Here is a 17,697-nt window from a genome sequence, read left to right as displayed (position 1 = left end):
TTCTCCTAAGAAGTGTCTTAGGGAGGGGAAATCAGGCCCCTTGTATATGCAATTCGCAACCTTATGTCACACATGACATGGCACAGAAAGACACATGACATAAAACAAAAACTAAATCTGTTTCAAAGAGGAACAAACTATCCAGTCATGGGTAAGGATATTTCTTTTCCAAAAGCCCGGTTAGAAGGGGCAAATGCATTATGTAAGACTTTAGCATTGCCAATGAAATCACTTAAATTTCCTTAGAAATGATGACCACGGATTGGAAAGGCGCTCTGCTTTGGCTCTAGCTGGAGTTCTTTGCTTTGCCCTGGGTGTAGAGCAATGCACATTTACACATTGAAACGGAGGCCGGGTCCTCCAACTCACAGTAGGCTTTTGACAGATGTGCCTGCAGCTTTTCATTTGATCATTAACAAGATAGACTTTGAGCTCCAGTAGCATGGGAAGGGTAGGAGCTCAAGATGCAGGAGGCCTGGACTCCAGGCCTAAGAGCCACAACTCGGTGGCCACAGAGCCTGCCATGTGTCCACTCTTGAGTTTTGTTTGTTCTCCTCTAGGATGGAGACAAAATTGCCTGCCCTCCCAACCTCACCAAGTCATTGTAAGGCTCACATTTGGTAAAATGTGATAGAAGTTCTTTGAAAATGTAAAATACAGCCGGAACCGGTTTGGCTCAGTGGATAGAGCGTCGGCCTGCGGACTGAAAGGTCTCAGGTTCGATTCCGGTCAAGGGCATGTACCTGGGTTGCGGGCACATCCCCAGTAGGAGATGTGCAGGAGGCAGCTGATCGATGTTTCTAACTCTCTATCTCTCTCCCTTCCTCTCTGTAAAAAATCAATAAAATATATATATAAAAAAAAAGAAGGGAAAAAATTTTAAAAAAAAGAAAATGTAAAATACAAATAGTAGCGAAATAAGGGATCATCCAAATTAAAAAACAAACAAACAAACAAAAAACACACACACTGGCCTTCCAGTTCACTTTGACTGAGTCCCTTTATTTCTGCCAGTTTTATCTTGAAATCTTGCCGGTGGCAGGTGTCGCTCTTCCTCCCACTTGTCAAGGTGTTGCATGAACATCTGTGAGATCAGGGAGAACCCCACAGAAATAAGGCCACAGTGGTGCTAGCATGTCCCTGTCCACCTACATTGGACAACCGAGAGAGCGTAATTCGGGAAACAAACACTGGGGATGTTCCAAATCTGACTAAGACTGTTCCCTCTTCCATAATCCACTCTGGAGACAGACAGCGAATTCACGTCAATAAATACTTTGGGGACTTAAAAATGGTTTGCTTAAGAAGGTTCATAAAGATAAAGGTAATCTTATTACTAAAACCATTTAAAGTTTTTAGGTTCTTTTTTTTTTTCCTCAAGGGGAAATTCTCTCCAGTTTGATTGCAAGATAAAGGTTTTGTTGTTAACCAAGGTAAAATATAGAGCTGAATAATCTCTTAAAAATTGAAGTGTATGTTACAGAGAATAGAGATAATTAAATAGCTTAGACTACAATGGGGAGAGGGAAAAGAGTTTTCACGAAAATTAGCTTAGTAAAGGTAAATTGCATTTGAATCTTAACTTCAAATCTGGGTGCTCTGCTATTTGGCATATGTTGAATTGATAATGCCTGTGTGTTAAAGAATTCTGATTGTTTCTTTTGCCTCTCTCACAGCTTATAAAAATGCAAGCAGACCCACCTAATGAATATTAATAGGAATGATGTCTAGATAACACATAAACCCCCTGCATCTGTGGACTTTGGATGGAGTAGTCAGAGAGGATTTCTGTGGCTTTATTTAATGCCAAATTTACATACTTTTAAAGAATAAACATCATCTTAATATTTTAATGTCAATATTCCAAAGTGGAGAGTTTAGGGAAGTAAAAAAGCTTAATTTCCCTTCCCTGAACATTATATTCACCAAGGTCTGCATTTGAAGAGACAGGAAACTGTTAGCTAAAAAAGAAATTAACTTAATCCCCCTTCATTAAGTTCCAGTCTTTTTTTTGTTACTTAGAGACAAGTAATAATTACACCCGCAGCAATGCAAAGCGTGTTTTACACTTTTGTTATACAAAAGAACTGCAGTTGTTAAGGTGACAGCAAAAGAAAACGAGAACATCGATAAATACTGATATATTTTGTTCCAAAATCTTCTCTGATTCTTGAAAGTACATCTCACTCAGGTGTCTGAGTGGCATTTTAATTCATTAACAGCAAAAAAATATCTGCACACATGATTTTAGAAAATGTCAATCAACTAGCTACACAATATTTTCCCAGCTAAGGTAATAAACACAGCAGCCAAGTGGGTGGAAGAGATCTCGAATGAATCTACATCCCAGTCTTTTTTAGAATACATAAAAGGTGGCCTATTGTTTCCAAGCTGTTTTTTGCATGGAACTGTTAGCAAGTACATAGTAAATCTCAGACGTGTATATTATTGAAAGCACATGCATTCTCTCTCTCTCTCTCTCTTTCTGGCATTGTGAAACGACTTCTTTAAGTTTTAGTTTTACAAAGGGGGGAAATCATTAAAATGTAGTTTGTACCATTACCGTCCATTATTTGTCATCTTTATGGCCGTTCTATAGTTCCCATTGCACCTTTAATGGTAAGCTTGGTCAGGGGAGGTGAGCGGGCTGTGCACACACTTGGCTGCGGGTGCTGCTGACACTGTCTGCTCGCTGGGCTTCCATCCACGTCCCTGTAGATTTTAATGTCCCCACAGACTGCTGGCAGCCTGCTTCCAGCTGTGGCAGGCATGATGCAGTGAATTGCTTTTGAATGTTCTTTACTCAAATAGGCAGTAATTACAAGCTTAAAGAGGTTTAGTGGTCCAGTAAACTACATAATCACCCCTGAATTAGCCCGGGCTCATCAGTTGCAGTCCAGCAAGCTCGAGTCTGCTGTTTGTATGCAGCCTTGATCACATAGCAACCTGATCAGCAGGTGTGGAACAGCCAGAGCCCCCCATAAACACAACTGTCTACTGGGGACAATGATCTCTAATGAGATGAGGCTACACCATCACTGTAATTTAAGTGGGAAAATTAGCACTAGAGAATGAGTACCAGTTCCAGGGGTCTTTAGTCATATCGGGAGCAGCAGGAATTCATTCTCTCTCTCTCTCTCTCTCTCTCTCTCTCTCTCTCTCTCTCTCTCTCTCTCTCTCTCCCTCCCTCCCTCCCCCCTCCCTCCCTCCCTCTCTCCCTGTTTCTAGGTTTCTGTCTCAAAAGAAAATCTTTCACTGAGTTGTTTTTGCTTCTAACTTACAGATACTTGATTCTTTATACAGGGATTTTTTTCCCTGAATATTTAATGCTGGACAGGGCATGTGTACTAGTAAAGGCAGTAATGATGACTGTCAACAGACTCATTCCAGAATGGTATTGTTGTATTTCATCTTCCTTGTTTTTTCTCTTAACGGCCTCAAAACCTTTTCACTTTGATTTTTAAAGTGGAAGAGTGTTCTCCGGGCTGGGGCTAGTGTCCTTTTAGCTGGCATGCTCTCTGAAACAGTAGACATGAGCTGTAGGCACTTTGGAAAAGATCCTTATTTTATTGGAGTTCATTGTATAAATCAGTCATGAACTTTCTTTTCAGAAAAGTGGTCCAGTATGGTGTGCTGCTGTTTTGTTTTATTTGTTAAAGTGAAGTTCTTTGGGGGAAGAGCTTGTATGTCAGTCAAAACAGTCTCCTTTATCCTTTCTTCAGTCCTGTGCTGGGTCCCGTAAGATGGAGAACCTGAATTTTATTACCTTGCAGCTGGAAAGTGAAGGGAACTTTTACAACAAATAAACCCAATAACAACATAGAGTTGATTATGGAGAAACTTTGGGGGGGAATTATACCTGCTGAGAAAGACAAGTAATGACAGTAATTAAGAGCATCAGGGGCTACAGAACTTCTTAGAGTCAACTCCCAGCTCCATCCTACTTGCAAGTAACTTAGACCCTGTGCCTCAGTTTCCTCATCTGTAACTTAAAGGTAAATACACTCACCTCAAAGAACTGATGTAAGGATTAAATGAGCGAATAAATACTGAGAGCACTGCCTGGCACAGGGTAGGCATTCTATACATGGCAGTTAAATAAAATAAATGCAGTCTGAACTGTTTGGGGATTTGTAGAAGTGAGTGAGAAAGTTGAACAGTTGTTGAAACGGTGCTGCTAGTTTTCTGATGTATATCTAAAGTCATCTATTTATAAATGCTAGTTGAGGCATTTGGGGTGTCTTTAACTTCAATAGCACTCGTTCATTCAGACAACAAATGTTTATTGGGCACAGGACTGGGCCAGTTGCATTGTGAATAGCACTTGTGCACTTTTATTAGTATTTTACTAAAATGAAATGGTTCCAGTTGTAATTTAACTCATCTTTGACTAAGAGCCACATAGAAATGAAAGTAATTGGCAAGAAAACCCCACAACAATTTATTTCAAAGCAGACATTTTAAGGCAAATTGTAGTGTAGTTGGATGGAATAGCAGGTATTTGATTCTGTGAACCTTCAAGAGAGTTCTTGTATATAACCTCCATCATTGCTGCGTTTTTAAGCAATGCTATAAACAGTAATAAAGTGATGGGTGTATTAGTTCTCACTGAGTTTTGTATCTTGTGGCAAAATCTACTACTGCTTCCATTAACAGAGCTGAGTTGTAGAAATAAAAGACGTGCACACACATTGAGGTAATAGCTTCTTCATAAAGTGAGTAGTAACCACCAGAGATATTCATAATTAACTCATCAAAAATGAATGGGATTGCCCATCATTTAGAAGACAAAATAGTTTAGAAGTGAGTTTTTCCAACTGGTATCTTGCCACCAAGTGTCAAATCCCAGCTCCACAACTTACCAGCTGTATGAACTTCAGAAAGTTATTTGTCCTTTCTGTGCCCCAGTTTCCTTATCTGTAAAATGGGCATAATAGTTGTGTCTGCCTCCTAAAGTTTCTGTGAAGATTAAAGGAGTTAACACATGTGAAGTATTTGGGAAAATGCCTGGTAGCTCTCCCTTATTTCTTAATACATGTCACCGTTATGACTTCTACCACTCCTGCTAATATTACTAAGCTGTAATTAATAAAATCCCATTGGATGGATGCTGGCCGGAGAATTTGAGGTGAGATTCTGGTAAACCACCTTCCACCCCTCAGCTTCATCCCTGCCCTTTGATGTTTGCCCCCCAGGTTGATGGGTGGGATCCACAACTTTCTCCTGGATCCAGGCTGTTAGAATTGCAGAGAAACACCCAGTCCCTGCTCTCCACAATTCATAACTTTGTTTATTCATGCTCCATTGTCCTATATTTTGGTTTTAAAATGTTTAACTTATAAAAGGGAATCGAAAAATGGGAAAGAAACATCAGTGAGAGTGTAGCCAAGTGAAGAGACGCAGGGGAGGGCAGACCTGGCCCCATACCTAAGGAGCTGTGAGCCCCTGTGCGTGTTTTCTCACCGAGCCAAGCCTCAGCTTCCTCATCTGTGAAATGGAACCAAGTCCAGTCACCAAGAGCACATCAGATAATGTACGTAATGCGTTTGTCCTACTGACAAGCAGGAAGAGTTCAAATGAGCTATTTTCTCAAATGATTCAAAGAAGCTTGAGTTTTCTCCTCCAGTCCCACCCCCAACGCCCGACTCCTCCCATCTGTTTTTCTTATTGGTCTTTTGATGTTTCCTTTTATAGCCATGGTCTTCCACTAAGAGAATTAATATTCAAAGAGTTCATTAATAATCATAACTGTTCAAAATGATTTTAGCACTCGTCATGAATTTTAATACCTTTAGGAGGAGGATATAAGTAATTGCTAATTTAGAGTCAAAATTTTATGTCTTTAATGCATATACTTAAAAATATTCCTGTAACATATATATGGCTAATAAATAGATCAAAAACATTGTTATTATTTTAGAATTGCAAGAAACTTTGAAAGAAGTTTCCAATACAAAGGGCCATGAAATCCTTTAATATAAGCATTTGTCTTCTTTTAATTTAGTGTTTTTATTTTGTATATAATTGATATTTACAAGAAATTAGAGGATCAAATAGGTAAGACAGGCAAGGCACTGTAGTATTTGCCTCTTAAATTGTCTGTGAAACAATGTTTTCACTGCCGTGCATTATAAAGATAGTCTCATTTGTGCAAAAGTAAAGATCACTAGGGAATATTACCCATTGTCCCATGTTTCCTTCCCCACTGATGTCACTTTCACTCAATGAGACCAAGTTTAGAGATTCTCCCTTGACTTCCCTACCTGCCCACCTCCACTAGCAACTTCTTAAACCACTGCTGGATACGCAGGAAATCAGAGAGATTGTCTGGAAAGTGGTTTGACTAGGCTTCAGAAAAAGCAAGTGCTGAGTGCTCAATGGGGCGCATTTGAGTCTGAGCAGCTAGGCAATCTGGGAGCGTTGGTGGAGGTTGAAGAAAGCAGGTGGGAATCCTGTGACTTCCTTCATGGTGCTCCAGACACGTTTGGCTTCTTAGCCAGTGCCACCCCACAGTTCTTTGGCTGCCAGCGTGTGAGGATGCAGGACTCCACTGCTATGCATTCAGGCTGTGTTCTCCGACTGCACAGCGCACTGCTTTTGTAATGCAAATGGGAGGCACAAAGTGTCTCTTTGATAATGTGCAGTCAGAAGACAAAAAAGCATTCACCGAAACAGTAAAACTAATTCATAAAGCTGGAAGACAATAGGGAAGCATTATGGATTTTTTTAAAAGGAAAAAGTATCCTAGATCAATGTGATTGCCACAGTGTAAGCTATTCATAGTCAATGTGTAGGGGGAACATGGCCGAAAGTTTGTTTAAAGTGGGAGAAGTTTTTGTAGGCAAAAAAAAAAAAAAAGATTTTATGTTAAGACAAATATAAATATATTTGGTTAGCAAGTTTCTGTTTATGGTCTTCAAGGTCACATACATAGCTAGCTGGTTGTTTTCATTTAGATCTGCAATATTCCCCAATGACAAAAACTCAGGAGAAGTTTTAAAAGAACACAGAGAGCTAATGGTTAAAAGCCATATGGTGGATTTTTTTTTTTCTTTTTGTGTCTTAAAGGGAGTATCTCTCCATCACATACCGGAGTTTAGCTCAAGGTCAACTTATATTAATGCATTAAACTTAGCTGTGGAGGAGGCAAAAGGCTGGAGGAAAAAGGATAAAAGAAGTTCCGAAATTGTTCCTCCAACATATTCAGCCAAGCAACAGAAAACTGCCTTGATAAGGGTTATATTGGACAGTTGCCATAATTCCTCCTGTTAGATCAGCTCCCTGGGTACCTATTCCTATACCTTTTTAAAGTATAGCATGTAACATTTTGCTTGAAAATTGCTTCCACCTCTATTGCTCTGTTATGGCTGTTTTGCAGTATCGGTCTAGAGGCAGTTCCGTGTCACAAGAAATTACTAATCTGAGGCTTGAGAAGGGGCAGCATAGCCTTCCATTATCTCACCAGCGAGCTCTGTACAGGATTATTTTCAAATTTTCTACTGCCATTACACTGCGCGGTTAGGGTGGGCAAGGCAGTGAGGGAGGGAGCCTTATTGAAACTTGGTTACCAGGGTAGATAAGATAAAGTTCATCACTGTCTTGGCATCCACATTTGCAGTCAGGGGGTGGAACCTTTGATGAAAGGGGTACATTTGGTCAAGGATACTGTTAAGATATAAGGCTGGACATTTTTCATCTGTGTGTACTGAAGAGTTTCCCTTTTCCCACTGACGCTCATCCCAAAGAGTCTGCTTGATGGTTCAAATAAATCCGTTTTCTTCCAGCGTAGTATAAACTTGTAAATACCAGACAACTAACATCAGAATCGCCCCTCCCCGATCCCAACCGCAAGAAATAAAACTGGAATTGTGCAGAGAGAACTTTCTTTAGAAAGTTGTAATTTTCTTTGTCACTTTCTATTCTTTGGGGCTGATACAATGACAGTTCCGACTTAACTTTGACAGGAAGGCATATGTAGATTTTTTTTTCTTTCAGACATTCTTGATTCCTACTACACAGGACATACATTCCAGAAATCATTTTACTCTTTGATGGGGTTTCTAAGCCATCACTGCTGTCCTGGATCATTATTAGAGGTCGCCATGCAGATCCAGAAACACATGAAGAGTGGCAGACAATTACTGTTTCAGCAAGAGACGGACACTGGACAGGAGAAGTCAGGGTGTTGATTACTGAAGTCGAGATGACCATCCTGTGAGTTGTTTCCTTTAGCTGGGGTTCCAGTACCCACAAGCCACTTCTCTTCCCTTGGAGCCCAGCAGCTCTCCTCTCCTCGGCGGAGCCAGCCTAATACTTGTGTGCAGGCTTAATGCCGGGAAGGAGGGTCAGCTCTACCCATACATAATCACTGTTTTATGGCTTTCACTCATTCCTGAGGTGTTAATGCAGATCAAATGGGAAACACTCGAGAAAGAACCCTTGCAGCTACCGCACAGCCTAGCTCTCCCGGCTCAATCGTTAATTCTTATTGTAAGATCTAACGGTAATTTCGTTTGCTCTCTTAATGCCTTGCAGTTCTCCCAGTGGCCCTTGCATATCCTTTCTCAAATTCCCATCTTGATCAATTGTTTGCAAATAATTAAGCTTTTAAGAGATAATGGCATGAGGCTAATGTACACAACAAAGGTGAGGCCTCCTGTCCCTGTCTATCGGAATGGTCAAATTTGCTCTGATATCCCCAAGTGATTAGGTTGATTGCTGTATCTGGCAAGTGCCATCCGTCTTTCCTTCACAAGAACCTCCTGATCTCTCTTAAATTAGTGTCCTTGCCATTCAGGTGCAATAATAGCAGAGGTGTTCAGGGGAATGCAAGGGGTGACCTAGCCCCTTAGTCACAATGGTTTGGAATGAAATTCCCATTTTCTTCCTAAAATGGCACTTGTCTTTATCTCTTTTGTAAAATGATGTCTACCTTTGCCCATCTGATGGCCTCACTGGCCCTGGGCGGAATGCACCAGGGCTTTGAATGTTTGTAGAGCAGCCTTGCCTGTGGCATGTTGGTTTTTTGCCTTTTTTTTTTTTTAAGTCTACAAAGAAATAGCTCTTACTGTCCACAGAAAGCTTAGCTGGTAAAGATGCATAAGGTTTAAGATATTTAAACATACTGGATTTCAGTTAAAAAGCCAACTTCTTTGTGAATTTTTGTCTGGCTGTAGATTAGGTACCTGAAGTCATGGCTTTCATGTAATACTAGTAATTATAGATTTTTTTCCCAGGGAATTGAAGGTTTGTGGAACCCCCAAGGCCAAGGACTAGGAGGAAGAAAAAACACTATGCGGTTGACCTGCCCCAGACAAGGGTTTAGGAATTTTGTCGATACCCTTTTCCCCCGTTAACAATGACCAGATTACTGTGACATTTAATCTTGTCCAGGCTTATTCATTTTTATTAAAAAATATATATCCTGAACAACTGAAAATGGTATAATGGAGACAGAGTGCTGGGTCTCCATAGCTTGAGGCTGCCTAGCAATTATGCTGCATGAAATTAGACACAGTTTGTTCCAATTACTTAAAATCAGATCACATGAAAAGTGACAGAGGGGAAAAAAGGGTAGAACTTTCTCATTTTATGATATTTAAATTATGAAATCAGAAACTGCAGGATGTGAAAAACAATCTAAATCTGCACTGAAACTTTGAGGGCCATCTGATTGCTCTTTGAAGCTGTAATGATTCAGGTAATTTTAATGATCCAAAGAGAATTTTTCTGACACCACTTGCATAAATAAAATGTGAATTCCATTTGCTTTGTAAGACTAGATCTAAAACTTGCTCAGAAACAGGCATGCAGAAATATTCTTGAAAACACAGCACAAATAAATGACTGTGACAATTCTCAATTTTCAAAGTAACTAAAGGTAAGTGGCATAAATATTAATTTTTATCCAGTTCTGGTCATACTGTTAAGATACAACTAACAATACAGAACAGCGGTACTGCCATCCAGCTATAGTAAAGAGAGACTACTGACATGTTTGTTCATTCTACTGAAAATCACTAAAAGAGATTTTCATAGGAGCCATAAAACTTACGAAAATTACATAAAAATGTTCCAGATTGGAAACCGCTTGTGTACATTGGTCTACCACTTTATATGGCAAATACAGTACATTCTCACTTAATGTCATCAGTAGGTTCTTAACCTTTCATCAAAATAAAGCATACCAAAACCAATTTTACTATCGGCTGATGATGTAAACAAGAGTCAAGTTCCCACAGCATCTCATCAACGTTGTAACAAGATGACATTGAGAGAAACGACTTCATCCAGGGACCTGCTTAGTGCCAATAGCTGGATGCTTAGATTTCCATATTTCAAAATCAGGCTTATATTCTGTAAGAATTGCTAGCCTGGGTAACCTTTAACTTTGATGGCTCTTAGATGACAAAATTGAGAATTAGAAAAGTTGTTCCTTGTTCAAAGTCTCAGTGAGTGGCAGCATAACATACAATCTGATAGGGTCATGTGCGCCTAAGTACAATTCTTCAACTAGTGTTGACATGGAACTACTATATACCCACTTTAATTCTATTCATCCGATAAGAGATTCATTTGCTTGCATTGTGTGGCAAGCCTTTATGCTGTGGGAGGTATGTTTTAAACCTTGGCGTCGAGGATTGCTCTTAGCCCAGAAGATTGCTCTTAGCCCAGTATCCAATCATGAGTTTTTTGCCAGGATGATTGGCACTACGTTGAGTAGGAAGATTGTCACATGATCTTAGCCAATTATGAGGCTTATATACTTTTATTTGAAAAGAGTGGGTTGACTCACTTTTAGGAGTGAAGTAAGGAAAGTGGTGTTATGGATCTCAAATTGCATTGTTTATTCCTCTTGTGGGCTTTGAAAAATTTTAATTGTACCTTTTGAGGTTGCATCTGAGTGACTATCCCTTTATTTCACAACTATTTACTGATTTTCTGTTCTGCTAGTCTGGGATTTGAGAATGGTGAACAACAAAGGCACAGGCTTTGGAGTTGCTAAATGAGTGGGTAGAGACACACCAAGGAAACGGGTAGTCAGAACAAGTGTTTGAGGGAGCAGTGCTTGCTGTTCAGTAAGAAGGAAAAGGCTGGTGTGAGAGTCATAAGGTGGGCAGGTGGAGAGTGGAGTGGGTAAGGCTTGGCATTTGAGTTGAGACACAAAGGTGACATTGGAGCAGGGACCTGAGTGGTAGGACAAGCTTGAGTGTTGAAAGGATAGAAAGGAGGGTTGAGGTGGGCTGAGGAAAAGGCCACCAAGGCCGAGAGGTGGGCAGGGCTGCGGAGTGGCGGGCCTAGCAAGTCCTGGTAAGCAGTCTGAAGGCTCGGGGGGCAGGGGCCGGGAGTAGAGATCACGTCCCTCTTTCATGGTGCAGCTTAGACCCTGGAAGGGAAACAGGAAATATCGCTGAGTGGTGTGGCTGCTGGTCATCTCTTCCCCTGGTCAGTTTCCTCACCTGTAAAACAGGAGGGACAATCAATTCCATTTATGTCCCCCAAAGGGATAGAATGGGGATTAATTACCATCTTGTCTCTAATATACTTGGAGCTCTTTAGAGAAAGGAACTATATTCCATGAAAGCAAAGCCTTATTCTAATTGTGTATTTATTGATTAAGTGACAATCAAAGACAATGCTTATGGGAAAAATTGCTACATCTCTGCCCTCCGCCAACGAATCCCAGGTGTATAGATAGAGAACATATTCAAAGGTGCATATAAGAGCTTTAAAGTGGTCATTAACGAGCCTTCTTAGCATCTAATCAGACATTATTAATGAGATTAAAAGCTATGTTAATTAACATTCAATAGACCAGAATTCAGTTTCCTGTGGCACAGACAGTTAAATTGAGAGTTAGGGGTGCCCTTTCCCACCCATAAGAGAATTGGCTGCTGACTATCAGAACGGTTTTTATCTCGGGAGAGTTTACTAGAATGCAGTGTTTCAAACTAGGCAATGTCTCCACAGATGCACACCGTGTCCTCAGCTCCTGCCCCAGGCTGTAGGAATGTATATTTCCAATTCAGATATAGTTGATTATTGAGCAAAACGTATCTGTGCCCAAACTCATTTCAGTAGAATTCCAAACATTCTTACAAGAAGGTACGGATTTCGCTTTATTATCTAATCCTGTAATGCTTTTTTATCCTGTTTTATGAGGAGCATAGCTGGGCTTGTTCATAGCATGCAAACTATGCTGGTCTTTGACCTTATATTGGCCTATGTTCAGAATCCCAGCATGTGTTGACATTCAGATAGGGAAACAAACTTTGGTTGAAGTGAGTTTGTTTGTGCTTCTCAGAATAGCTCAGGGGAACAGTGGATTAAAAATGCACCCACTTTAATTTTGATATTTGCATCCAGCAATATGGTATTTGGAGAGAGAGTGCCATGCTATCAAAGTGCTTAGTTGCTGGAGGCCTTAGCTGAGCAGGTTGGTCCAAAAGGTTCTGCTTTGGGATTCCATGGTTCTAATAAAAATATTCCATCAAGGCGTGTACACTTGTGTATGGTCCAAAGGGCTTGTCTTGATTTTTATCCTATAAAATACAGTGAAGACCATACTGAACTTTCCATGTTTGCAGCAAATAAACCTGTTAAAGGATAATCTCAGTATCAAGGTTCTGCAAGTATCCTACGGAGCTATTTATACACTTCACTAATCTTTGTAATTGGCTGTCTTTTACTGCCATTAATTAGATGATGTAGTATTCCATTAATAAGAGTGACACACCTCAGCATTTTTACCTTTAATTAGACTTCGCTAGACACTTAGGTTATTGACAAATAGCCTAAATATTGCTTGACGTACACGTCTCCTGTTTAAAGAGCATATCTGTGTATTATCGAATCCCTGGCCCCTGCCGTGGCACCCGGCATGGGATGTGCACGACCTTCTCTGCCCACAGCACACGCGCACACACCTATCTGTTCTGCTCTCTTCCAGCACCCTTACCCTTCTGAAGAACAGAAAAAGCAGTTGGCACAAGACACGGGACTCACCATCCTTCAAGTGAACAATTGGTAAGTAATTTGGTTTTGTGTTTGCACACAATCTGCTTCCCCCTCTGGCGACCTGCGGCTCAGGTTTTGCATGAAGAAGACACACCCAGGTCAGCTGTTTTCCCTGGTGGCTTGTCCCATCCAAAAGTGAAAACCAGCTGCGGAGTGAAGGGCGAGAGTCTCTGCTAATATGGAAAAGAAAGCAATGCATAGCTTCCCCTCCTTTATTAACCGTCACTTGCTAGGCATCGTCTAAGTCAGTGTTGAATTCACCTTCACGATGGCTCTGTGAGCGTATCCCTCTCTATGGCTCCCTTCGCCCCCCCTTTTCAGGAAAATCGATTGAAAGAGTAAAACCATCCTATTTTCTATGAAACAAGAAAATCCACCATCACATATCGATCAGGTTTTCAATTCATTGAATAACTAAATTTAGTTAGATTTTGTTAGGGCTGTGCATGCAAGGGACACCCCCCCCCCTTTTTTTTTTCCTCTTATCTCCTGTCTTTGGAAAAGGAGAAATTACTTGTTTCTACTTTGAAGCTGCTCAAAACCTGATGCGCCTTGGAACTGTTTCTAAATAAATGTGTAAATTCCCGATGTGGGGAGAAGCTGAGCTTATGTCCCAAGAATCAGCCAACAATATTCTGGCTTAGTGTGTGGTGTATGCAGGGAGGCCTTGAGAGAGTAGGATTTATTACCCTTTGTGAGCGTGCTGAAAGCCAGGCTCCCATCGTCACCCAGTGCTAGTGTCATATTTGAAGGGTATTGAAACCCAATATCCTCTGAAACGAAGTGTATCTAATTAATTGTCCTAATATTTTTAGATTAGTGTTTATGATGGGGGAAACCTTATCCTCTTTGAAGTAAAATCCAGAAAAGGCCCAAAGCCTGGTTGGGGAAAGCAGAGAGCTGGGAGTGCTAGTTTGCAGACAGAAGTGTTTCTTTCTGTTCAATAAGTGTCAAAGATTAATATTACTGAATCTCTGATTACATGGCCTAATCCATTTTGGTGAATAAATTCGTTCTTGATGTCCATTGCACCTCTATTAACAGACCCTTCTCTCTGTTAGAGAGCCTGGGAGCCTTTGGGAGAGATTTCAGATATATTAAACTCCATTACAGAGAATGTGATTTCTGTCAATATAATTCCATGTATTCTTCAATTTAGTATTTTAGAGATAACAAGCTCCTTACAATATATTTGCCTTTGGAGGATTAATTTACAAAGTGCACTATCTTCAAGACACAGACAGACTCACATGAGCTGTGCTTGTCAGGGTTATCAATTTCTCTGACCTCACTGCAGCTTGGGAGATCAATTTTTTTGCAGCCCTTTTCGCCAGGTGGTTAGGGAACCAACAGAAGACACACTGTACCGAGATGTGTTACTAGGAGTTGTGTTGCTGCTGAGGTTTTTTGGTTGGTTTATTTTTACCTGCTCTTGTGTATAAATTTTCACGGCTGTTGATGGTATGTATTTAAATGTAGTCTTTCAACTTGTTTTGGAATTTAGTATAAGGTAGACCATCAATTTTGCATGCACACCTAAATGCATATATAGTTTCCAGGTTAAGCTGATGAGGAAGCAATTTTAATACAATGGAGGCTGCATAAATATCATATTTCCCTGGGAAACGTTCCCATTCGAGGGCCAAGGAGTGGCAGGGCGAGCTCTAATCAGAGAAGGCAAAGCTCTGCCATTCAGGGATCTATCACACATGCCATCTCTCTTCCTTCTCAGTGTTGCTAGCAAACTTCATCCGTAAACACACATTGTTACCAGAGACTAAATTCCAAGACAAGTTGTTTTCTACAGGTGGACAGACTTATGGCTGTTCCTGTAGATGCGGGGGCAGGCAGGCATTCCCGCGACGCCAAGCCACGTGCAGTTGTCATTTCCTTAGATTCTAGGCCCAGCGATCACAATCTGACTGCTTCAGTTTTGCAGTTAGAAAGGGGGGAGAGGATCTTAAAAACGTGATGCTACATAATGTATGATAATTTTTCAAAGTATATGTAGACTTTACCCTAAACTCCATCCTGCTACTCAATTCTGCACAGGTGCATAACCTAACAATCACTTTGACTTAGTTCCTCGGGACATGAGCATGGTTCTGATCCCAAGTGGCCCGGTGTCATGCGCACTTCTACCTGGAGTTAGCAGTGACTTTTGCTTGCGCTTCATTGCTTCGGATTTGGCAACTGTTCCAACTCTTCTAGCAACTTGGTTTGTGGTAGAGCATTCCCCTCAGCTAACTCAACGTTGTAAGAGATATTGCTTCTCTTATGTTGGGTGAATAATGACATTCCCATGTTTGATTTGAGTTTTTAACGGTTTATTAATTCCACCCACACTTTCTGTTGAGGAGCTGATAATAGATTTCTTTTTATTTAGGGTTTGGGTAGGAAATAGGATGCAAAAAACCCTGGGATAACCCAGATGGTACTCACAGTAGGATTACTTGAAGACTGAACAGGAGCATAACCACTGAAGTAAAATGGTTTTCATTTTACCCTATCATAATACAATCACACAAAGCTTTTCTGAGAGCTTGTAAACATTTTTCCTGTATTGAGCATCAAGCTCAAGTTATTTCCTCCGGGAAATAACAATTTTTGAAAAGAATCTTCATTCCCTTTCACTTCATTTAGCCACAACATTTAAAAATTGGTCTTCCTTCCTGGATTTCTTAAAACTTGTTAACACACATGTACATTTTGTACAAACTATGAGTCACCGTTGAAGAGATTTAATAAAATGCTGAAGGGCAGGTTGGGTGCAGATCAGTCATAATTATTGGCAGCAACATGATGTATGAAAACACACAATCTGAAAGTGAAAAATATAAACGCATGTCTGGTTGTTAGCTTGTCATAGAAACCCTGGCCAACGCAGCCATAAGTTAGGTTTTAACTGAAAAATGAGATGAAAAAAAGTTGGGTGCGTTGTAATGGTTCTTTCATCTCATTGCTGACCTGATTCTACGTTTATTTAACTGACATAGGTGATATATACTATCGGCCTTGGCTAACTAAGGTCAAAGCATATGGTGTTTGGGGGACGAAGAGAACAGGGATAATTTCAACAGTAATCTAAATGTAAAACGAGACAGATTTGATTAAGAGAAAGTTTGAATTAAAAGGACTAGCTGTTACAATTTTTATATTGGGTTTACCTGCCAGAATGAAAACAGAGAGGAGGAACCTGAAAATGACTGGTATTAGTACTTATAGGAATTGGGACCTAGGATGGAATGTGAAATGTATTAAATTTATTAGGTGAGACATCATGGGACAAGTCTGTGCCAATAATTTTTTTTGAGAATTCAGACAATAACGCAAATAATTTGGGTTAAAATATGTTTTTACCTAAATTACCAAAGTATTTGAGGTAACTGCATGGTTTTTAAATACCAACTTCCATAACTAATTGCCTAAATATTTCCATCTAGCATGCGTGATACACTTACACTTGAAGCATACTAATTTTTGGAATATAGTATATGCTATAAATTTGTGTATTCTTCTTTCTTTGCTGCCTCACTCCCCATTACGGTTTGATCCAAAAATGATAAATAATAGCATCTGGGGTTTTGTCTCTTTGTTTTTTCATTGTTGTTGTGTTGTATCAGCAGTGAAAACATATTACTCATATGTTGAATGTTGTAATCATTTAAACAGAAACTTCTTAAAATTTGAGATTAGTTGATTGTTTGAGTCTTTAACTATTTAGGTAGAACTTTAAAGAAAACACATACATATCACCAGATAAGGACCGGGCCAGCTGTGGGTCTGCCTTGGGCCGGCCTGTAGTGTGTGGGTTCTTGACTTTGTGCAGGAAAGATTGCATAGTACAAGCCCAGGTGATTTTGAGAGTATGTTTATTACACGTGGGGACAGTAAAACAAAGGAAGGACTTAGAAGAAGCAAGAGGAGAGAGCCACACACACACACACACACACACACACTCCACACACATACACAGCTAATACTTGGTTCTTTTTTCTTCAGACCAACTTTATTTCTTTATGTTGAGAATGTGAGTGTAGAATGGCCAAATGAAAACTGCCTTATATGTTTCCACAGCAGTGTTGTAGACCTGGGAATTGCACGTGACGAAAACGTGTGCCTGTGGTTGTAGCTTATTTGCCGGATGCCTCAGCAGAGTTCTAGCCGAGGGTGCGCTGAATACATTTTACATTTCTTTGTTTACTACTTCTCATCCCAACATTTTCCCATTAAGGCTAAAGTAGGATGAATATTCCTTTACCTTCTAAGAAGGCAATACAGATTTTAAGGTGCAAGTCATATAATGTATGTGAAATACAGTATGTATGTGGAGAGAAAAACCACTGTCCAGCAGTCGGGTGCATACAATCCCAGGGAGCATCCTGTCATCCGAGGTGACACTTTATAGAAGTATCTCAGTGCTACCGGTCACAGGTTGAGTACACGCACCAGAGTTTCCTAGTTGCTTCATTTATTGCCTGCAAAACTGCAAAGCATTCAGGCATCACTTCCCATTCATTCCTAGTTGGGGAGAATGTATGTTATCCCTAGAGATTTATGCCACTGGCAGGTAAAAATGTAAATGTACTTTTTTAAAAATAGGATCTCCCTTATTATTATAAACAGATTCAACTGGTAAAGGTCAGGTTTCTTTCTGAGTTATGGTAATCATGGAGCAAA

The 17,697-nt window shown here is 40.2% G+C and overlaps 1 protein-coding gene across 8 annotated transcripts in view; it reads left to right on the top strand.

Moving 5' to 3' along the window:
• Positions 1–17,697, top strand: part of MEIS1 (Meis homeobox 1) — a 135,166-nt gene that overhangs the window by 97,714 nt on the left and 19,755 nt on the right. For all 8 annotated transcript variants that reach the window (XM_059659612.1, XM_059659615.1, XM_059659610.1 and 5 more), the window contains one exon: positions 12,950–13,026. In XM_059659612.1, coding sequence (XP_059515595.1) covers positions 12,950–13,026 — 77 coding nt within the window. The remainder of the gene's footprint in view (positions 1–12,949; positions 13,027–17,697) is intronic.

Source organism: Myotis daubentonii, chromosome 12 (assembly GCF_963259705.1).
Source record: "Myotis daubentonii chromosome 12, mMyoDau2.1, whole genome shotgun sequence".
Classification (NCBI taxonomy): Eukaryota; Metazoa; Chordata; class Mammalia; order Chiroptera; family Vespertilionidae; genus Myotis; species Myotis daubentonii.
The sequence above is the reverse complement of the archived record's forward strand: the minus strand, read 5'-3'. Positions and strand labels throughout refer to the sequence as shown.